This window comes from Danio rerio, chromosome 22, assembly GCF_052040795.2.
Source record: "Danio rerio strain M-AB ecotype USA chromosome 22, GRCz13ab, whole genome shotgun sequence".
NCBI classification, from domain to species: Eukaryota; Metazoa; Chordata; class Actinopteri; order Cypriniformes; family Danionidae; genus Danio; species Danio rerio.
This window is the reverse complement of record NC_141042.1, coordinates 2,366,033-2,390,258: the sequence shown is the minus strand read 5'-3', so window position 1 is coordinate 2,390,258 and position 24,226 is coordinate 2,366,033. Positions and strand designations below refer to the sequence as shown.

Sequence of the window (24,226 nt, the reverse complement as noted above, 5' to 3'; positions counted from 1 at the left end):
ACTTATGCAAAAAAAAAACTAATTAAAAACAAAATTTGTCCTTCTATAATTATTGAGTACAAGTGATTAAATGTCTACTCACACTATACAGAGTTTATATTTTAACCATTATCTGAATTGTCAGAAAAAAAACTTAGTTACATTTACAGAAGGAAAAAGAAAAAGAGAACAAAATATATACATAAATTCAAATAAAATAGATCACAGTGTGTAAACAAAAACAATACCTGTTTTTGAGTAGTGCAATCTAAGTAGAATTTTGAATTGGATAAGGTGGTGTCTGAAGTTTATGGATCAACTATGAATTTCTTCCAGACCTGTTAAAAAAAAAGATTCTAACGCCCCATTCACACAGGGCGTCAGCGTCAATGCTTCCCATTCACTTTGAATGGGTGTTGTCGGGTGTTGCCGAACTGCATTGTGGATCCGTCAGCGCCATTTCAGAGGCGTTGCTCGCTGCAGAAGTTGGGACTAGCTCAACTTTTCAAGCACCGACAGAAGCGTCAGCCAATCAGATCGCTGTATGCAAATACACCAGCTAGACAGTGGCCTATTGCTGACTGAATTTCATTGGCTGACGGTTCTATGACGATCGCTTCAGCCCCAACTTCAGACACGCCTTCAGTCAAGCGTTGAAGCTGAAGCCCCGTTTGAATGGGGCGCAAGTGCTTTTATTTTGAAATTGTGCATAAACCTGCCTCTACCGTATTATGCAGTTTATGAGTGGCCAGTTTTTTATGGCACTAAAGTGGAAGTGAAGCCGTCAGTCAAGCTTACGTTATTTTGTAAATTATGTTCTACTTTAATGAAAATACATTACATTTTCTAAAACAATAGCTTTTAGCACAAGGGCACCACCATCTTGGAATATCGCTGTGTCTGACAGCACGGGGTTGGTTATGTTCCCTCAGCTAAACAGATACAGTGGTAGTAAACCAATGAACTCAGAGGCTGGACAGCCTAAATTAACCCAATGCATGAAATTGTGGGTTTGGAGCTGGTGCAAACACAAACATCAGATGTGTGTCTAATATAAACAAATATATTTGTTCTATTTTTCTTTTGCCCCCATCTGGAATTCAACAAGGTCTGATACCAACTTAATGGGGGCAGAAACTTTAACTTTTTACTATAATAGCTGCTTACAATTGTTCATGTTTAAACTAAAATCGGTGCGTTAAGGTAGCGCTTTTACATCCGAATACATGTTAAGAGGCTGAGTTGATTGACTTGAAATGACAACATGTCTTAACATAATCCACACAGACGTGACTTAGTAATGCGTGAAGTCAATGGTGGAGGGGCGGGACAAACACACCGACCACTGACTGAAAAACAAAGTAGATGTTGATATTATTGGTGACCACATTTTTTATTCAAAAATATTTTTCAAAAAGAGATATCGAACTGAACTGCCATACTCTGCCATTCAATACAAAAAATATAAATAAATAAATAAATAAATAACAAAACATTAAATATAAGACACCACATCTCTCATGCTATCCCCTTTCCCCAAACCATATCTTAAGATGAAAAAGAAGATTACAAAATATTCATAAACACTCAAGATTGGTTAAACCAGGAGGATCAAACTCATTAGCCCCTTTCACACATACAGACCTTTCCGGAAAATTGCCAGGTTGCATGCGTGAACAGGTCCTTTTTGAAAATACCGGTAAATTCGTTCTGGCTATTTTCCGGAAAGAGAAGTTGTAACATTACCGGCAATTTGCCGGAATGCTGCGCTGTGTAAATGCAGAAGCAAGATTGCCGTAATAAGCGTGTGCACGTCTAGAACGTGCTGACGTGAGACGTCTGCTTTAGCCAATCACAACAGTCTGACGCATTCACGTCCGCGCGGTTTGTGAGAATAAAAGCCTTTGAATATTTTTCCAGACACATTTAGCTGCTAGAAGATAGTCAGATCACGTTTATATGTTCTTCTTAATGCCAACTGTGTAAATAATTATCGATGAGATGCTTATGATAAGCCGTTGTTTGTTTACCTTCAAGCTTTGCATGTGCCTGTGAAACGACTGTGAGCGCCTGCACATGCACATATTCACAATACTGATCATCCACAGAGTTTGTAATTTAGTAAAATGTTTACAAATACAAGCGCAGCCGTTTAAAGCTCATTTGTGGTGAATGATGTCAGAATTTACCGGTATTTTGGAATGGATGTGTGAATGCTCTTTTCCGGAAAATTTCCGTAACGTCCTCGCCTGTGTGAACAGCGCTTTTTTGAAAATACCGGTAAAGTCTTTCCGGAAATTTTCCAGATATTTACCGGTATCACTGTGTGAAAGGGGCTATTGTCTGGAGGGTTAAGTTCCAACCCAACTCCAACATACTTATCTGTAGATTTTAAACAAGCCTAAAGAACTCAATCAGTTTGATCAGGTGTGTTTAATCAGGGTTGGTACTAAACTATGCAGAGCTGCGGCTCTCCAGGAGCCCTGTGTGTTAAACTGACAGGAATTTGTGCTACTGCCATGGTTTGCAAATCATAGTGACCAAATAGTCTCAGATAGAAAAATCAGCGAGCCACCAAAATGTCTCAAGCGCCCACCAACTGGACATTTTGAGAACAGCGCCTGAGATTTTAAAGCTGGATAAAAACATTTTAGTGGACTTTGGCTGGACTTATTTAACTCAGTGGGTCCTATCATACACCCGGTGCATCAGACACAATTTTTTGCTATTTTCAGACCAATGCAGCTCTAATTTTCACATTTTTTGTGTGAAAAAAAGTGCGCTAAAGTACTGTAGAAAAGGCTGTGATGTGTATACATGGAACAATAGCGCCCTCTTGTGACTTTACTAAGTATTACACTCATGACGCACCTTCCCCTTTAAATTATCCCTTTAATAGTTAAAGAGGAAACAGTTCAGAGCACGGACAGACTTCGCTAGCATCACGTTGTTATTGCCGAGTGCGTTCAAATACAAGTGAGTGCCCATTTAAAGTGTTATTTGAAGTGTTATTTATCATTTATATAGCACAATGTTTAGCTGTCTATGCCTACGTTCAGTATAATCACTGATTACTGGTTATAATCATATAAGTGTGTCACGGGCGTCGAGTATTGCATCATCCATCGGCTCGCTAATGAATACTTATGTGAGATAAGTAAAAGGGAATATTTGGGTATAATATTGTTAACTGTTTGTCACTTTGAGTATTTACATATTGTTACTTTATGTTATAAGTGATATTTATGGTGAGAGTTAAACCATAATGACTGATTCTCTCAAGTTTACATGTTAGTGTATATAATGCCAATTCACAAGTGTTATTCAATGTCATACATGTCTGAATATATCAGTATGTTGTTATTATGCTGCCTTATATTATAATATCTGACTAAGAAATATTTATGTGTAGCATATTGTCATTATATTATTGTTTCTGTTCAGCACTAATAGATATTTGTTATTTCTGTTCATTTAGAACCACTCATATTAAGCTACACTTCAAGGCATTGTGCTACTCTGCTGTACTTCCAAATCCAAGGACTGTAAACTCTCAACCAGTATCTGTTTATTAAAGTGTTCTTCGTCTCTGACAGGACGACTTATGTCTGCTCAATTTCCACCAGCACCCACACTAGTCTACCTTACAAGTAGATTGTTGGTGCATTGCTATTTTGAGGCAACTGAAATAGACAGTGCCATTGAAAGCTGCTCTAAAATCAATAGCTTAGAGTTTTTGTAATTTAAAGATAGTGTTAGTTATGCACCTATGTGGTCCGAAACACAGGAACACATTGCTTATTACACACAGAAATACACAAATATCTTTACATATGAAAACAATTTAAGGATTAAAATGTTTCTACATAAATGTAATAACTACTACTTCCATGACTTCTCCACCTCGGGGGGCTTTGGAATGCGGCTCTGTTGTAGTCAGTTTATTCGACACAATTTGCTTTTGTATAATGTTAGTATCAGGTGTAGTGTTTATTATATGCAGACTTATATTTGTTTTAACAAAAACAAGTTTAGATTTGTCCACCTGTCAGGTTTAAGAGACGTCTGCATGACCATATGGGCATAAGAACAGGACGTGTGTTTGGATAGAACTCAGTTTTTGACCACACTTCCTTATTATTGTTCATTTATCTGTTTGCTGGAAATTAGAATTGAATTTAGAAATAGTTTTGAAGCAAATCTTTGCGCTTAAACAAAATTAAATTTGTTTGATAATGGATGTCTTTAATGGAGTGAGTTTCCACCGTTTCCTTACTCCAAAGTAAAGAAGTGAAAGAGGCTGAATGGAGGCTCGTTCTTTATCCTCGCGCTGCAGATTTTCTGTTTAACATTTTTTTCTCTAGTGAAGCGTTCAGTTTTACTAAGTCGCCAAATAAATAGCAAATGCACCATCGAGCGTTGCAACTGACTCTCAAAGAGAATGGGATGATATTCTGACTGGTTTAATGCATGTTATGCTTAAAACACACCCAGAACTCTTTGAGAGAATAAGCTCAACCCTGTTAGACCATGCGCCACGGTGCAGAGCGTATTTTTCTGTCCTTAAAATACCAAAAGTGGATTCGGACACGGCCTTAATGCTTTTGCGCTATGCGCTTTAGAATTCGCCGCCTACATTATTAAAATAGAGCTCAATGTCCAGCAGCCAATCAATGATGACCTCATAACATTCTAGCCACACCCTAACAACCAGGTACAGCACCCTAGGATGTGATTAGCTGTGAATCCTCATGTGCTTATTAAGGTGTGTTGATCGCGTGAAACCCTTCCAACACTGAGTACATGTGAACGGTTTCTCTCCAGTGTGAGTCCTCTCATGTGCTTTCAGATGTCCTGAATATCTGAATGTTTTGCCGCAGTGTGAACACACAAAGGGTCTCTCTCCAGTGTGAATCCTCTGATGCTGTTTTAAGTCTCCTAACGTGATAAAAGTCTTCTTGCAGTCAAAGCACACGAACTCTCTCAGACCAGCGTGGATCTTCTGATGTAGTCTTAAAGTTGACTGCGTTGTAAAACTCTTTCCGCACAAAGTACACAAATAGTTCTTCTCCTTTGTATGAACTCTAAGATGGATCTTCAAGTCTAAAGGTCTTAAGAATGTCTTGCTGCATTGCTCACATTGGTGTGTTTTCTCTCCAGTGTGGATCAGATTGTGTCGATTAAGAGATGTTGAGTGTCTGAAGCTCTTCCCACAGTGAGTACATGTGTACGGTTTCTCTCCTGTGTGAATCATCTGGTGTGCTTTCAATGGTTGTATCCGACTGAATGTCTTGTTGCAGTGTGAACACACGTAGGGTTTCTCTCCGGTGTGAATCCTCTGGTGCTGTTTCAATTCTGGAGCTCTAATAAACGTCTTCTTACACGCAAAGCACACAAACTCTTTCACACCAGTGTGGATCTTCTCATGTAGTTTCAGACCTGACTGCTGTGTAAAGCTCTTCCCACACTCAGAACATGAATACGGCTTTTCTTTTGTATGAACTCGAAGATGCTTCGTCAGCTCTGAAGGCCTCAAAAACGTTTTGTTGCACTGATCACATCTGTGAGGTTTCTCTCCGGTGTGGATCCTCATGTGAAGGTTGAGAGTGTATTTGCAGCTTAAACTCTTTCCACACTGAGTGCAGGTGAAATCATTTTCAGCTGTTGTTGTTTTTAATAAAAAAGTTTCAGTTTCACTTTTGACATGATGTTTCTCCTCATCGTCACTCAGTTCTTCACTCTCCTCCTTCACAATCACATCTGAAATGAATTAAATACATTACATTTTAAGAAGCTAGTTTTTAACAACACATGCTGCTCTGGGCTAGTTTTTAGAGAATTTGTCTGATTGGCTGAAATGTGTAATTGGTTAAATAAATTTGCACCCTGTATGATACATTTAAGGCTGTACTCACACTAGGCACCTTTGCCTTGAACTGAGCCTAGGCGTAAATATTTCCCCCTTCCAGACAACCCACACTAATATTAATAATAATAATAACACATTTTATTTAAAGCGCCTTTCAAGAAACCCAAGGTCAATTATTATATCTATTTCAAACACTTCCAGTAGAAATATCAAATCATCAATTTAGCGAATGGATTAAATTAATATCTTGACTTTTATGGCAAAAAAAGAACCCAAACACTGCAGTTAAAGGGTCACAAAACACATTTTTGAGCTGTTGACAGTCGTATAAGTACAGACAGGACAATCAACACCTACTGGAGCTGCGTCTTTTTTTAAAGGAGACGAGCAGCAAATCCGGATTCCACCATTACCAGATGAGAAAAGCTCTCGGGTAAAAAATGTTCCGTACAAATGGATTTCTGCCGCACTGATACACACGTGAGTTCAGCAGCGCTCGGTTTTTCAAAAGTAACCCACTAGGATTTTGGATAAGGGATTGGATCAAATCTTGAAAATGGGTTTTTCAAAAGAAAAAACGGATTACCTAATCGGATTAGATCACGTAATCCAATCTTGGTTTTGATCCGGATCAAACCTTTAGTTTGGGTTTTTCAGACCTTTTTTGTAGGATTTGGATCACTTTGATCCAAAAAACCTGGATTAAACTGATCCCATCAGAAAGGTGGATTTAGTGTGGATTTCATGCCTAAAATGTAATGAAAACTTAAAAAAAATATATTAAATAAAACTATTTTTGGATCATGCAGTATCTTACGAGAAATACTATTTATTCATAAGGTTTTAATTTTATTTATTCATCCGTTAGGCTATAGTGATTATAGGCTTTAACGTATTCAGCCTTTCAGTATAGGCCTACAGCAAAGAAGAAAGAGTTTGGCCTCATAAAATAATCCCCCAAACAGCTGTCAAATTTACCAAAAACAATAAAAAAAATTTCTGTCACTAATTAATATATATATATATATATATATATATATATATATATATATATATATATATATATATATATATATTTATCACAATGGAAAATATTTTTATTTTTGGAATATTTATTAGTGATGCATGCAATGATAACAGAATAACCAAAAATAAAAATAAAAATGCAAAGAATGGCAATGACTTTAGATTTCTCTTTCAACAATTGCAAAAAGAGACTGAAAGGGCAGAAGCACAGCTTCATCTGACAGAGAACAACTGACTCTGACCAAACTGCTGCAAACCAAGGTCACACTTGAGATCCGCCTCCTAAAGAATACACTCAGACAAGCTGCTCTCTCCACATCAGATGAGGAAGTCTGAAATCATTGTAGAGTTTTTGACTAAGTCTTTTTTTTTTTATTTACATTTAAATTTGAAACTTATTATAAATATCCTCAATGTACAGTGTTGTAGGTCTCAGATGAGCGGACTGCTGGAAGAGGATGGGGTGGGGTTTTTCTTGTTTTTATTAATTATTATTATTATTATTTTATTATTAAATTTTCTTAGTTTTCATTTCAAATAAAAATAAAGTTATATTGACCCCACACTGGCTATTCTACTTGTTGCTCTTTACACAGGCCTATCTTTATCTACATTGTGATTGAGCACTGGTAATCCAGATTTAGTGATCCTGAAAAATTCCTATCCGGATCAGATTGATCCAATCCGATGTTGCTTTGAAAAACTGGCTCAAAAAGTAAGCTGGATTACGTGATCACGGATCGCAAAAACAGGATTACTAAATCCGGATCAATTTGATCCGCATTAAACCTTTTGAAAAACCGGGCCCAGGAGATTGGTCAGTTTCACTGCGGTCAGTGAGTGTTCATTTTTCACCAGTTACGATCAATACAGCAGTGAAGACAGATGTCGGATTAACAACCTCACTGTTGTTCAGCCTTATTATTGGAGAGTAATGAATAAACACAAACCTATTAGTTCTTCAGTCTCTTCCTGTTTAATTCTGCAGGGTTCTGGATCACTCATCTTCTCACTGTCCTTCAATAAACTCTGTCTTTGTCTTTCACTGATGGCGGCGGAGCTTAAGGAGAATAAAAAGAGAAATCTAATTAATACAATATTTGATTGTGTTATTTGCTCAAGTCAGTTGACGCCAATGCAATTTCTTTAATGTGGAAATTTGTAGATCTGAATATTGAGGAGTCTCAAACTATAAACACTCATTGAACAGGCATTCAGGAGCAGCAGATATAGAGGTAAAGTTGGTTTTATATTCACACGTTCGGACTTTCCCCTTAATAATATATTTTCATAAAAGTATTATCTGCAACCTCTAATCATATTAGCAGCCGATGACTATCAAAGTACAATATTGTTCACAGTAAAATAAACAGTGCTAATATTGTTTTCAAGTCATACTTGCATGCTAAATACGACTGAATATTCAAAGTAACATGATAAACAATATAGAGACTTCTAAATGAACGAATGTGCGAATATAAAACCAACTTTACCTCAATGCAGCAGATGAGCTCATTTTACACTCAGTGTTTGCAGGATGACCTCATCACTATTGTAATTCATTGACAAAAATATTTTACATGTATCAATATCTAGTTTTAAGTATTCAGTTTTTATACCATTAACAGAATTAATTAGCACTAGCACATCTACAGAACTGAGAAATCACAAAAACCTAAAAGATAAAGAGCACCAAAAACTATTCATGTAATGTTTTCTGCATCAAACTTCATATATCTGACACAGCAGATTCACATTATTTCTCTTCACGGATCATACTTGCGATATTACAAATACAAATGTACCAATAAAGTAAAACTCGAGCTCATATTGTCCTCTCAGAGCTCCTCTCCGCCTGCTGTACTGTTTTGGTCAGCAGACACACAGATAGAGGTGAACTCAATGCAGAAACTAGTCGCAGATTGTCGCTTTAATAAACTGTAAAGTGTGTTTTATTGTTGTGTAAACACGAGAAAAAGCGTCAACGACTCACCTCAGCTCTGAAGACTCGACGCCGAATGAACGCGTCAGCGCTGACGTCATCACGTAGAGGCGGGCGCAACAGAGGATCAACAAAAACGCGCCCAAATATACAGCGGTAAAGTCCAGAGGGGTTTATAGCTGCGAATACTTCTTCAATATAGCATCATTTTTTTTGACACTGTACAACAATTGATATCTTTCATTACTGTGAGGGGTGGGTTTGAATTTTTTTAGATGGCCATGAAAAAGGTTTAATTCAATGTAAGGTGAAACTGGCCTGTGAAATCATTCATTTATTTTCTTTTCAGCTTGGTCCCTTTATTAATCTGGGGTCGCTACAGTTGAATGAACCACCAACTCATCCAGCATATGTTTTTACGCAGCGGATGCCCATTCAGCTGCAACACATAACTGGGAAACATCCATATACACTTATACACTACGGACAATTTACCTTACCCAATTCTCCTGTAGCGCATGTCTTTGGACTGTAGGGGAAATATAAGCACTCAGAGGAAACCCACACCAACACGGGGAGAACATGCAAACTACACACAGAAACGGCAACTGACCCAGCCGAGGCTCGAACCAGTGACCTTCTTTTTGTGAGGTTATCGTGCTACCTACTGTCACCCCACCTGTGAGATCAATGTTTATTATTATACATTTGTATATACAGGACCAACAGTGCTGTCTATGAGATTAGAAGTGCTTTTATTTTGTAATTGCGCATAAACCAGCCCCCGAATTCTAGTTATTAAATTGCTTTCACTTGTTATTTCTTATAGGGTGGCTCAGTGTTTAGGAATATGGTTGCTGGTTTGAGCTGGCATTTCTGTGTGGAGTTTGCATGTTCTCCCCGTGGTTGTGTGGGTTTCGTCTGGGTGCTCCGGTTTGCCCCACACTCCAAACACATGTGATGATATGCGAACCATGGCAGTAACATATTATTAAAAATTCCAGTCAGTTTAACGCACAGGGGTCAAACTTAGTTCCTGGAGGGCCGCAGCCCTGCACAGTCTTGTTCCAACCCAACTCCAACATACTTACCTGTAGGTTTCACACAAGCTTCAACCAGTTTGATCAGGTGTGTTTATTTGGGGTTTGGAACTAAACTGTGCACCAATCCACCAAAGAGAGAAAGTGAAAGTAAAGAGGCAGAATGGAGGAGGCTTGTTCTTGATCCTCGCGCTGCAGATGTTCTGTTTAACTGTTTTCTTGCTAGTGAAGCGTTCAGTTTTTATACTTACAAAGTCGCCATGTAAATAGCAAAAGCACCATGGCGCGACACAACTGACTCTTACAAAGGAATGGGAGATGAGACTCTGATTGGTTTAATGCACGGTATGCTCAAAACACACCCAGAACTCTTTAAGAGAATAAGCTCAACCCTGTTAGACCATGCGCCAGGGCGCTGATCGAATTTCTCCGTACTTAAAATAGCAAAACTGCATTTGGACACAACCTAAATGCTTTAGCGGCATGCGCTTTAGACTTTGCGACTAGATAGTCAAAATAGAGCCCAGTGTTGCAATCAGCCAATCAATAATGACCTTATAACTTTCTAGCCACACCCTAACAACCAAGTACAGCACCCTAGCAATTGCCCACAGAATGTGATTAGCTGTGAATCCTCATGTGTTTATTAAGGTGTGTTGATCGCGTGAAACCCTTGCAACACTGAGTACAAGTGTACGGTTTCTCTCCAGTGTGAGTCCTCTCATGTGTTTTCAGATGGCCTGAATGTCTGAATGTTTTGCCGCAGTGTGAACACACAAAGGGTCTCTCTCCAGTGTGAATTGTCTGGTGTTGCTTCAAGTCTCCAGATGAAATAAAAGTCTTCTTGCAGTCAAAGCACACAAACTCTCTCAGACCAGCGTGGATCTTCTGATGTAGTCTTAAAGTTGACTGCGTTGTAAAACTCTTTCCGCACAAAGTACACAAATAGTTCTTCTCCTTCGTATGAACTCTAAGATGGATCTTCAGATCTAAAGGTCTTAAGAATGTCTTGCTGCATTGCTCACATTGGTGTGTTTTCTCTCCAGTGTGGATCAGATTGTGTCGATTAAGAGATGTTGAGTGTCTGAAGCTCTTCCCACACTGAATACACGTGTATGGTCTTTCTCCAGTGTGAATCATCTGGTGTGCTTTCAATAGTTGTATCCGACTGAATCTCTTGTTGCAATGTGTACACACGTAGGGTTTCTCTCCGGTGTGAATCCTCTGGTGCTGTCTCAATTCTGGAGCTCTAAAAAACCTCTTCTTACATGCAAAGCACACAAACTCTTTCACACCAGTGTGGATCTTCTGATGTCTTCTTAAAACGGACTGCTGTGCAAAACTCTTCCCACACTCAGAACATGAATACGGCTTTTCTTTTGTATGAACTCGAAGATGCTTCGTCAGCTCTGAAGGCCTCAAAAACGTTTTGTTGCACTGATCACATCTGTGTGGTTTCTCTCCGGTGTGGATCCTCATGTGAAGGTTGAGAGTGTATTTGCAGCTTAAACTCTTTCCACATCGAGTGCAGGTGAAATCATTTTCAGCTTCAGTCTTTGACTGAGTTTCAGTTTCACTTTTGACATGATGTTTCTCCTCATCTTCACTCAGATCTTCACTCTCCTCCTCCACCATCACATCTGAAAATAAAGTAAATAGGTTACATTTTAACCTAGGTGATACATTTAAAGGGCCATGAATCCCCCTCTGAATCAGTTGAGCCGTATTGTTTGCGAGTGTTGCTGTCAATGTTGTAATAGCAGTATGATAAAGTAAAGTTTGTAAGTTTGATGACTTGAAAGTCTCTCCTCCATCATTAAAAGTTTGCCATAGTCATCCTGACAACACAAACACTCCTGCCATCTCAAAGGAAACCCCGCCTATGCTTTCATTTGACTGAAGAATAAAAAAGACGGGGCGAGGCAGTGGCGCAGTAGGTAGTGCTGACGCCTCACAGCAAGAAGTTCGTTGGTTCGAACCTCGGTTCAGTTGGCGTTTCTGTGTGGAGTTTGCATGTTCTCCCTGCATTCACGTGGCTTTCCTCCGGGTGCTCCTGTTTCCCCCACAGTCCAAAGTGATATGATAGAGGTGAATTGGGTAAGCTAAATTGCCCGTAGTGTATGAGTGTGTGGATGTTTCCTTGTGGCTGGAAGGTCATCCGCTGCATAAAAACTTGCTGGATAAGTTGGCGGTTCATTCTGCTGTGGTGACCCCGGATTAATAAAGGGACTGAGCCAACAAGAAAATGAATGAATGAATGAAACAGACGCGACTGAAGTAACGTGTTTTTTCGCTCCAGCGCACATATCGTGCAACAACAAAATGTGAAGCGTGCAGGGCACATAATCAGCGCGTAAAACACTCGTGGCCGTTATTAAACCATTCAAAAGAAGCGCCTCTCAACACAAAAAGCACGTTCGGTGTGATCGGCCCCTTATGCAGCCAAACTTTAAAAATATATAAAATAATATTTTTTCATTGTTTAACTGATATTATTAATCGGTTACAAACTCACCCTTTTGGTTAACGGTTAATCGGTTACTCTGAGCATCCCTAGTAAACAACATTCATGGGCACGCGCTTGTCCTCTCTGTAGTAAACAAACAGTACGTCAGCTCACACGTGATATTGCAGCTACAAAAACAAAAAGACACTAAAAACAGAAATTACATTTTGGGGTGAATTGTACCTTATAAATAAAGTATGTGACACTTTCAACACCATTCGAAGGTGTTCATGTAGCTAAGCAACGAATATTAAAGGTAAAACTAGTGCGACCGCCTTAACACTTCTCTCCTGACCTTGAAAATATAATTGGCTGAATCGTAGGGATGGCTGACATGAAACTGACGTTTCGACACAGTGTCGAGATCCCGAAGCGCAAGTGTTTCGAAACACTGCACCGAAGCATGATCCGAAGCACCCAAGTCACGTGACTTAAGTGTTTAGAAACACCTGGTCACATGACTAAAGCGATTCAAAGCATGGGTCAGCTTAAAAGCGTTTTGAGACCTGGCGAATCTCCATTTGGCTGCCAAGGTCAAGGAAAATCCTGTTTCATATGGCCTAGTGGACTGTACGTGTGCACGCTGATATTGTGCTTCAATTGACGTTTTGGGTTCAAATCCCGACTTGTACAAATATTCTGAAATCATGGTTTCATGTATTTTAATCATGTTTCTGTTTTGTGTAGTCTAAATAGGATACAGCTGCAGTTACGCCCTAAATATAGCATCAGTTTTGTAACACTGTAAAACAATAATTAATATTTTTACAGTACTGTGATGGTTGGGTTTGGGTAGACATTAATAAAATAAAATAAATGGGAAATTTAATGAACAGTATAAATAATTCTTAATAATTTCAGGCCACAGTTTCTGATCTAGCAACAACCTTGTTTTAAGACCAAAACAAGACATATTTATTCACAAATTGTTTATTTGGATATCAATCCAATGTTGAAACAAAACGATACAAGAGCAAAGCATAGCCAACTGGTTTAAGAGCATTTCAAAACAAAAATATCAACCTGGCTTCGAACCCACTATCCCCGCATGGTAGTCAAATACTTTAACCACTCCACTATACAACCTGAAGGTTCAAGCATACAAAGTGGGGTTTAATGCCTCAATTTGCTCAACTGTTCTTTGCTGAAGCTGTTTCAGTGCAATACATAAAAATGACCACTAGGTGTCACTGTAGAGTGGGGTTTCGAAATGTTTCGAAACTTTGACACATTTGCTTTGACTGTTTCAGTGTTTCATGAAGCCTCGCTTTGCCCACCACTACTGAATCGTAGAAAAGCTGAATTAAGATCGTGTATGGTAAAAATCAAGATCGCAATCTTTTTTTGATTACTCGTGCAGCCCTACCGTCAACTATTCTAGCATATGTTTTATGCAGTGAATGCCCTACCAGCTGCAACCCAGTACTGGGAAACACCCATACACAATCATACACTACTGTTGGGGAAACCGGGGCACCCAGAGGAAACCTACGTCAACACAGGGAAAGCATGCAAACTCCACACAGAAATGCCAACTGGTCCAGCTGGGACTCGAACCAGCAACCCTCTAGCTGTGTAAACCACCAAGCCACCACATCACCCTTTTACAATTTGATGTTAATTTAAGAACAGTGTTGGAGCTGTAAGGTTAACTTGAGCAGGTTCCATATTCGAAACACAAAAGTTTATAAAAATAAATACAACTGATGAAGCGATTAAAGATGAATAACCTCACTGTTCTTCAGCCTCATTATTGAAGAGTAATGAATAAACACAAACCTATTAGTTCTTCAGTCTCTTCCTGTTTAATTCTGCAGGGTTCTGGATCACTCATCTTCTCACTGTCCTTCAATAAACTCTGTCTTTGTCTTTCACTGATGGCGGCAGAGCTTCAGGAGAACAAACAGAGAAATCTGATTCATTTACACTGATTGAGGAAATAAACACATTATGATGTTATATCTTGTGCGATACAATGTGATTATGTAATTTGATCAAGTCAGGTAACAGCAATAATAACTTGATGTGGAAATGTGTAGATCTGAGGACATCAGTGTAATGAATGAAGTGAAAACATTTGACATATTGATGAGCCCCAGACTATAAACAGCCATCCAGGATGAGCAGTTGAGCTGACTTCACACTGAGTGTTCACACTATGAGTTTATTATTATTTTTTAAACAATAAAAAACATGTTGTTACAGAATGAAATGTCTGTCACTTGTTTTTTGGTTATTTATGGAATAATAAAAGGAAAAGACTTTTCAAATGTAAACTACAGGGCACTAGAGGGCGCTGGTGAGATACATAGAGGGATAAAAAGATAAGAAGAAGAAGAGGAATGGGGTAGAGGAAAAAATAAAAAATAAATAAAAAATTTTCAATTCTGATCCACACTCCTAAAGAGTAGATGGCGGAAATGCATTATAAAGTTGATCGCCAACTGCCAATAAAAATCAACGAAGAAGAAGAAGCGGAAGGGGGTCAGTTTTTTTATGGAACACATGGTTCTTTGAGGCTACTTCAAACTAATAGTAATTTTGTGAAGTATTAGTTAAGAAACCTAAAGTTTTAAGCTCAATCTAAGCACCCCCATAATGTTGTAAGGGTATGATATCTGATTAATCTTGGACGATTTTTCGTGGAACCCATCATGCAGTTTCATTCAAACATTACATATGAGTTTGAAGAAGTGGATCAGTGACTTTCAACGCACTCAATGTTTTTCTTTGTTCAGAAGAAAGTACCATCATCAAACAGCTAAGACATTATATGTTTTTTCTTCTTCTTGTGTTTGGGAGAAGTTCAAAAGAGTTTGAGGATTTATTAGATTTGTTTTTGAGTGCATTGTTCAGTGAACCAGTATGTTTCCATTTGGGAAATAAAATATATATGCATAGAATAAATATTTGCTAGCATCAGTATTTCACTAATATCCCAGTGGTAACCTTTTTTTAATGTGACTGCAATGAATTAAACAATTGAAAAGTTACAATGTATATCAATACTTACTAAACTGAGTCCAACTGAGTCTGGTTCCCTCAAGGTTTTTTTTCTTCACTCCCATCAGGTGAAGTTTTTTTCCCTCTCCGCTGTCGCCACTGCCTCGCATGGTTCAGGATTGGTAGAGCTACGCATCAATGAATTTGCTCTTCAGTGTTTGAACTCTCAGTAATGATTAAATCACACTGAACTGAGCTAAACTGAACTGAACTGAACTTAAACACTAAAACCTGAACCACACTGTTCCAGTTACTATGACCATTTATGTGAAGCTGCTTTGACACAATCTACATTGTAAAAGCGCTATACAAATAAAGCTGAATTGAATTGAATTAAACTAATGACTTTATTATATGATTATTTACATGATCATGTCAGTATTCATATAATAAAGTCATTCGATTTCTAGCAGTAGCATATCTATGTACAAAAACTGAGAAATCACAAAAACAAACAGCACCATGCACCAACTTATAAAGTGTTCTGCATGATAAAAACTTCACTGCCACAGTATAATCCCAATTACTGTCCTTAACAGATCATACTTGACGATATTATAAAGACATAAACACACTAACACAGAAAAACCCAAAATCTTCATGCATATATTCCTCTCAGAGCTCCTCTCTCTGCTGTATTGTTTTGGTCAGCAGACACACAGATAGAGGTGAACTCAATGCAGAAACTAGTCGCAGATTGTCGCTTTAATAAACTGTAAAGTGTGTTTTATTGTTGTGTAAACACGAGAAAAAGCGAAAACAACTCACCTCAGCTCTGAAGGCTCGACGCTGTATAAACGCGTCAGTGCTGACGTCATCACGGCGATGCGGGAGCAACGGAAAAATCAACAAAGAAGGATTGGTGGTCTTTCTTTTTCAATGAACATTGATAAATTACCTATTAAATTAGCTAAATTCCATCAACGAGCTATATTGGCCGTATTGATGGCGCTGAACAACGCACAGCTTTAATGTTATGAGAATGCAGACATTTTTAAATTAAATTCAACATGCTTTCAAGCTTAAACATATGAGAGAAATATGGGAAAATACCTAATAATGGGATTTAATAGTAAAATATGGAAGAATCCCAGCAAAACAGAAGGGTTGTCATGTATGAAGTGTTTGTCGATGTTTTGCGAGGGAACGCAAAACATATTTGACTATCCCTGCTGAACGATCCAGCTTAACCAGCCTAGGCTGGTTGGCTGGTTTTAGCTGGTCGGCCAGGCTGGTTTAAGAGGGGTTTTGGCCATTTCCAGGCAGATTTCCAGCCTGGTCTTAGCTGGTCAGGCTGGAAAATGACCAGCTAAATCCAGCTTGACCAGCCTGGTTTAAGCTGGACATAGCTGGTTTTGGCTGGGCTTTCAGCCTGGCTTGGCTGGTTAAGCTGGTTTTAGCTCGTCATCTCCCAGCCTGACCAGCTAAGACCAGGCTGGAAATGGCCAAAACCCCTCTAAAACCAGCCTGGCCGACCAGCTAAAACCAGCCAACCAGCCTAGGCTGGTTTAAGCAGTTTTTTCAGTAGGGTAAAACTATAAAAAATATTTTTACCTATCATTTTTTGCACCATCACGTCCCTTCCGTGTCTACCTACACACAAAAAAAAAAAAAAAAACGCTAAATGTAGACAAAAAAAAACATCTTACTCAATCATGTGTGAGGTGAAGTAGTTTTTACTGGGCACTTGAACATTTAACACAATCAAAAAGCATGGTAATGTTTAACGGCTGTCAGTCATAACAAGTTGATTTTTGCCTAAAGTAATTACAATCAAGATACAAAAGTTTTTTACCAAAATAAATAAAAATGGTATATATTTTTAATAAAACCTATATTCGTATAAAATTATACAATACCCCCACTAATTTTGGGGGGTATCGTAATTAAAAACTTAATTTAAATAAAATAAGAACACCTTTTTTATTTAATGTTTACAATGCAAATCCAATTAAATCCACTTATCTTGTAAACAAAGCATATAACATCTACTAAAAGACAATGTTACTTTACAAACGGCACTGTAAATAAATCATGTGAACATTTTCATATTAGTCAATAATATAAAAGCTGAATAAATATAAATTTCCAGACTCGATGATGGAACAAAATATGTGTGGATTTCTGCGTGCGCAGATTCTGTGTGGCCCTACCTATTTACAAATGATTGGGATTTATTAACATACACACATTCAACTGTGATATCTAATGTTTGTGAATAATGTAGAGTTTTCAAGAAGGTACATTTTGTTGTGTGTTAAACTCTAAAAGAATAAGACTTCTTCAAAATGTTTAGCCTCACTGATCACATTCGTGTGTTTTCCCGTCAGTGTGCAGCAGCAGGTGTCGTTTAAGGTTTGATAACTGTGTGAAGCTCTTCCCACACTGAGTACAGGTGTACGGTTTCTCTCCAGTGTGGATCCTCGCATGTATCTTCAGTATTTGTAACTGTCCGAACCTCTTGTCGCAGTGTGAACACGCGTACAGTTTCTCTCCAGTGTGAGTCATCTGGTGCCGTCTCAAGTCTCCAGCAGAAATGAAAGTCTTCTCACACTCAAAGCACACGAACTCCCTCACCCCAGTGTGGATCTTCTGGTGTTGTGATAAATGTGACTGCCGCGTGAAACTCTTCCCACACTGAGCACATGTGAACGGTTTCTCTCCAGTGTGGATCATTTTGTGTGCGTTCAGGTTTCCCGAATGACTGAATACCTTATGGCAGTGTGAACACTTGTGGGGTTTCTCTCCAGTGTGGATCCTCATGTGAAGCTTGAGATCAGACTGGTAGGTGAAACTCTTTCCACACTGAGTGCAGGTGAAACCTTTCACGGCTGGTCTTTCCATTGAAAAATCATGTTCGGGCTTTGTGCGAGTTTTGACGTGATGTTTCTCCTCATCTTCACTCAGTTCTTCACTCTCCTCCTTCACCTTCACATCTGAGAATTAAGTAAATGAGAGGCATTTTAAGTTATTAACTGCATAAGCCATGTCAGGATGGTCATGAATAAGAACATGAGTGTGTGTTTGGCTGAAATGCGCAAGTTGTCAAACACACTCAAGAATAGTATAAACTCAACATGTTTCATGACACTTCATGTCAGTATTGTTGGGGAATTCATTGTCTTGATAAATGCTTTACTCTCATTTATATGCTTATTTGAGAGATTTCAGTATTATTATTATTATCTATTGTATTATTACCCATACCTATGGCATTATTATCAGGTATGTGTGCTTTGGTAAATAAAATATAATATCTAATATCAGATATTAGCAGAACAGCATTAATGTCACAATGAGAGGAGATTTCACGAGTTCACACTTAGCTGATGATTGAAAATAAAGCTTGTTTGGGGGGAGAGAGCCCTGAGCTTGTAAGATCCTCGAGCCTTGGGCTCCCTCCCGTTGCGGGGCGAGAGGGGAGTTTGAGCTCAGGTAGATCTCAATGACTCCCCCTCCTGGTTATTGTAGCTAAGTGTCATATATGGATGCTGAGAAGGTGTACTCAGAGCTTGGCTAAAATATTTTGGATTAATTGTTTAGGGTGCTTGCTTTTGAACTGTGGGAGAAAACCTGAGGACCCGGGGAAAACCCACGCGAGCACGGGGAAAACGAGCAACACTCCGCACAGAAATGTCGCCTGGTTTGGAAAGGAATTAAACCAGGAGCATTCTTGCTGTGAGGCAACAGCGCTAATCACTGGCCACCGTGTCGCCCGTTTGAAAGGAGGGAAAGTAGGGTTGGGTGGGGGGGTTTCTTCAAGGTGAAGGATTCGGATTTCTGCTTTCCAATCCGTCTCATCATGGACCACCGTTTATCCTTTTCATCATCATGTTTCTCAGTATTTAACTGTGAATTGATCTTAACTAATGCATTTAGTAGCTGCCTGTCTATTTTAACTTTGTTTTCAGGAAACACACAAACCAGGTCATAGGTCATGGAGATCTCTCTCTCTCTCTCCATCTGTTCCTATGACTGGAGGTCCAATACAGAGGAGAAGAAGACAGCTGTTTTAGTTGTCCTGATATATTGCCTATAATATTATAGCTGTTTGATTGATCTGTTTTTGAGTATAATTAATTTTAATGTAATTCCTTTCTGTGTGGAGACAGACTGTGTGTAGCCAAGATATTGCAGCAGACTGTTGATGGAAACAGTCTTGAACCAGCCTGATAACACAGCTGAACGTACAAGAAACATCCTTGAGTCTTTAACACAGATGGTCGTTTGTGTCTATTGTTTTCCTGGTTTAGCTTTTTACAGGTCTGAGATCAGCTCCTAATAACTTAGGGCGACCTCACCTCTAGGCATCAGGTCGCCATCCATATCTGGAGACAGATACAAGGCTTTCTTTGACGCACGCATTAAGGCCGTCCATATCTGGAAGTAGATACTATGTTTCTTTGACGCATGTATTTAGAATTGTCTATTTCTGTTGTAACCAATGAGAACTGTTTACCTGGATCCCACCCTTTCTGGACTTGTGTAAAGAGTATAATTGTTCGATTGTTGAAACTGTAAGCAGAGCGGCCTAGGAACTCATTGCGAGTGTTGAAGCTGGCTTCTGCGAATGAAACTGCAAACTATCTTCAGTAAACTTGATTTATTTTTTTTAAATCTCTGACTCCGGCTCTTCTTCATCTACCAGACTGCTCATTCTTTGGGTTAAACTGTAAACTATCCCTACAAAGGCGAAGATATTGAGATGAGAAAAGTCATTATTTATAGGGAGTTGATTGTCTAATAGGATACTTAGTCATTAGTAGGCCCACACAGAATCTACGAACGCAGAATTCCGCAGATTTTCCACAGATTTCTGCAGATTTTTAGCCCATTATTAATTCTGTTTATTTACTTGAGTAAATGTGTAAATCTGAGTTTATTCAGTTTTTATTCAGTAATTTATTACTTTTTATTTAATATATTAAGGTTTTGGTTATGATACTCCGCTGGATACTCCCAAAATAATTCCGCAGAAATTCGCAAATTTTTACCAAATTTCTCCGCAGAAATAGCAAAAAACGTCCGCAGATTCCGTCTGGCCCTGGTCATTATCTAAAGTTGGAACAGCTGTGAACAATCATAAGCACGTAATCCTCTCGAAATTTGTTTATAAATAAACTTCACTTATGGAAGCAAGACCAAAAGGACACCTGCGTTCTGTTCTGTAACTCAGGATCATTAGGGCCGGAGCAAGCTGAACTGCCGCTCTAGGCAAAGAACGGTCACACCGCCCACAACCCTAAAGTGAAGGGTGGGGGGGGGGGGGGGTGATGTTGATGGGGGTGATGTTGATGGGGGCGAGGGAGCTGTCGCGGACGCAGCCCTCTCTATTCTGCAGCCCCAGACGAGGATATAACTAAGGGCGCGGGTGATGAGGGTAGTGTCACGGACGCCGCCCTCTCTATTCTGCCACCCTAGACGCGGATATAACGGCACGGGTGATGAGGGTAGTGTCACGGATGCCGCCCTCTCTATTCTGCCGCCCTAGATGCGGATATAACTGAGGGTGCAGGTGGTGAGGGTAGTGTCACGGACGCCGCCCTCTCTATTCTGCCGCCCTAAACGCGGATATAACTAAGGGCGCGGGTGATGAGGGTAGTGTCACGGACGCCGCCCTCTCTATTCTGCCGCCCTAGACGCGGATATAACTGAGGGTGCGGGTGATGAGGGTAGTGTCACGGACGTTGCCCTCTCTATTCTGCCGCCCTAGATGCGGATATAACTGAGGGTGCAGGTGGTGAGGGTAGTGTCACGGACGCCGCCCTCTCTATTCTGCCGCCCTAGACGTGGATATAACTAAGGGCGCGGGTGATGAGGGTAGTGTCACGGACGCCGCCCTCTCTATTCTGCCGCCCTAGACGCGGATATAACTGAGGGTGCGGGTGATGAGGGTAGTGTCACGGACACCGCCCTCTCTGTTCTGCCGTTGAGCATTGTGTTTTTTTTGTGAGTCATCACTTTTGAAACAGGAAGGAAAGACCTTAACTGGACATGGATAAGACCTCTAAGAGACCCTGAGATTCTATTGGTGGTGGACAGCTAAGAGATTTAAGCTTTCTTTTAAGCAGTCACTCATGCAGCCGGTCTCTGAGGTCTTCTGGCAAAGACCTTTTAGCCATTCCCAGAACTCGTCTTAAGACTAAAGGTGACCGTGCCTTCTGTGTGGTGGCCCCACGGCTCTGGAAAACTCTCTCCCGCTAGCACTGAGAACTCTGGGAGCAGTTGAACTTATTAAAAAGCATTTAAAGACACCTTTTTGGTCAAGTTTTTAATTAACAGTATTAGTGTTTCTGTATTTGGATTTTAATTAGTTTTATTATGTTTATTATGTTCTTTTACTTGTTTTCTCTTATTGTAAAGCACTTTGTGACTCAATGTCTGGGAAAGGTGCTACATAAATAAACCTTTACTTACTTACTTAAAATACCATCAGCGGAGAAGCTAAGGGCGGTGTGTTAATGTATGAATTTGGGTGGAGTGTTAAGACAAAGAAGTGTATTTAAACTGTGTGCTAGCCTATACTCATCAGACAATCGAACGACCTGTCTCTGTTGTTACTGATGCTGCAAAAATAAACTGCTTTTGTCCCATATTCTAAACACAAAGCTAATATGAAAAATAAACTGATGAAGTACGCAAGATGAACAACCTCACTGTTCTTCAGCCTCATTATTGAAGAGTAATGAATAAACACAAACCTATTAGTTCTTCAGTCTCTTCCTGTTTAATTCTGCAGGGTTCTGGATCACTCATCTTCTCACTGTCCTTCAATAAACTCTGTCTTCGTCCTTCACTGATGGAGATCCAGAGGAATAAAAAGAGAAATCTGATTTATTTATACTCACTAATGAAATAAACCATAGTATGATGTTATATCTTGTAGTTAGTACTATATTTGATTGTGTAATTTGCTCAGTCAGCTGACAACAACAAAAATAACTTGATGCGGAAATTTGTAGTTCAGGGGTCTGTTCTTCGTACCTTGCTTAAATGATCTAAGCTGATTTGGCAGATCCTGGATCTGTTAATCTTGATAACTGATCTCTGAAGTTAGTTCTTCAAACAAGTTTGTGAAGCAGATTAGAATGTCTGGATGAATTGATGTGAGATCGCTGTGTGTGTTGTGAAGGACTGATCTATCAATCCTCGAAATCATGATAAGCAGTGCAACGATTGGCTGACGGCACAGCAGCGTAATGACATCATCTGATTAATATTCAATTATCCATGTGAACAAAATTACATCAAATTAGCAGTAAACGGTGTGTTAAATATGACACGCAATAACCTTCCACATTTGTTATGAGCTGCAGGCTTTACACTTTCATGTGTCAAGAGTATTCATCATGTATTTCAATGCATATTAATGTATTTAGTTCTACATTTACAGCAGATTTACTTCATTATAGGATAGGCCTACTCAAGTCTTTTTTAAATCGGTGTAAGGAACTGTATAAATTCATTTTGCATCAAAAATGCATTTTGATATTAGTAAAGGTGTCAATCACCGGCATATTAGTGATCAAAACACATGCATGACTGCATAAATTATCCTTTTTTTTTTTTTAAGTTAAACATTGTGCATGTACGCGTTTGTATCTAAACAATTTATATCAATAATTGTTTTCTTTGAACCACCAGGTGACAGTATTATATATATATATATATATATATATATATATATATATATATATATATATATATATATGTATGTATGTATGTATGTATGTATGTATATATATATATATATATTTAATATTTTCCAAAGTGTAAATAACTACTGAAAGAAATTATCAGCATTTTGTACATACTTTCAGTATTACCTTTGCTTGAACTGACCCGATCTAATCCTGTTTATATGAAATGAACCTGCTTCTACGCAGGTTTGAGCTACGAGAACTGTTACTATGACAACAACTCCCGGATGAGTTTTGAAAAACGAAACGATCCTGCATCATGTTAAATCGTCAATAAGCAAATCCAGCAAACGGAGTAATCCACGTACAAAGAATAGACCCCTGAAGACATCAAGGGGATAAACAGATACTAACTGATGATAATATTGATAAGCCTCAGACTGTAAACACTCATTAAACAGCCATTCAGTACCAGCAGCTCAGCTTACTTCATACGGAGTGTTTGCAGTGTAGATTTATTTTTTTAATAATAATAATAAATATATATATATATATATATATATATATATATATATATATATATATATATATATATATATATATATATATTTTTTTTTTTTTTTACTTTAAATATTAAGCAAATATTCATATTAATAAAGTCATTAGATTTCTAGCAGTAGCATATCTATGTACAGAAACTGAGAAATCACAAAAACAAAAAGCACCACCAATTATTAAAGTGTTCTGCATGATTAAACTTCATAAATCTGCTGCAGTAGATTCCCATTATTGTCATTAACAGATCATACTTGGCGATATTACAAACACATTCACTCATATTGTCCTCTCAGAGCTCCTCTCCGCCTGCTGTATTGTTTTGGTCAGCAGACACACAGATAGAGGTGAACTCAATGCCGAAACTAGTCGCAGATTGTCGCTTTAATAAACTGTAAAGTGTGTTTTATTGTTGTGTAAACACGAGAAAAAGCGTCAACGACTCACCTCAGCTCTGAAGACTCGACGCTGGATGAACGCGTCAGCGCTGACGTCATCACGCAGAGGCTTTCACTTTTGTGAAATCACAGACAAAAGCCCAAATTTGAGGCTAATCAGTGCTCTAATCATGCAAGCGACAATCACGCGGTGTGAATAATCAATAACGTGATTAGAGAGAATGAACAATGTGCTGCGACACCCGCGAAATACTTGAAGTGCTAATAA

At 38.8% G+C, this 24,226-nt stretch overlaps 2 protein-coding genes across 2 annotated transcripts in view; both read right to left on the bottom strand.

The window, feature by feature from the left end:
- Positions 1-3,529: 3,529 nt before the first annotated feature.
- LOC147831430 (uncharacterized) overlaps positions 3,530-24,226 on the bottom strand; it is a 29,057-nt gene continuing 8,360 nt past the window's right edge. Inside the window, exons 3-6 of the mRNA XM_087304807.1 lie at positions 10,483-11,496; positions 8,868-8,991; positions 7,825-7,934; positions 3,530-5,739 (exon numbers count right to left, since the gene is read on the bottom strand). Of these exons, the coding sequence (XP_087160933.1) occupies positions 4,715-5,739; positions 7,825-7,934; positions 8,868-8,991; positions 10,483-11,496 (2,273 nt within the window). The 3' untranslated portion in view covers positions 3,530-4,714. The remainder of the gene's footprint in view (positions 5,740-7,824; positions 7,935-8,867; positions 8,992-10,482; positions 11,497-24,226) is intronic.
- On the bottom strand, positions 17,024-24,058 carry LOC147838324 (uncharacterized). The gene is made up of 3 exons (XM_087303837.1): positions 24,008-24,058; positions 22,067-22,161; positions 17,024-18,301 (listed from the first exon to the last, which is right to left on the bottom strand). Exons 1-3 carry the CDS (start codon positions 24,055-24,057, stop codon positions 17,664-17,666), a joined length of 783 nt encoding a protein of 260 aa, XP_087159963.1. The 5' UTR covers position 24,058; the 3' UTR covers positions 17,024-17,663.

Bases quoted from the DNA above. Each gene is read 5' to 3' on its own strand.
- LOC147838324 (XM_087303837.1), bottom strand. From the start codon at position 24,057: ATGACGTCAGCGCTGACGCGTTCATCCAGCGTCGAGTCTTCAGAGCTG. The intron at 22,162-24,007 runs GTGAGTCGTTGA...GATCTCCATCAG, and splicing joins GTCGAGTCTTCAGAGCTGAG to TGAAGGACGAAGACAGAGTT. The intron at 18,302-22,066 runs GTTTGTGTTTAT...CTTAATTCTCAG, and splicing joins AGAGACTGAAGAACTAATAG to ATGTGAAGGTGAAGGAGGAG.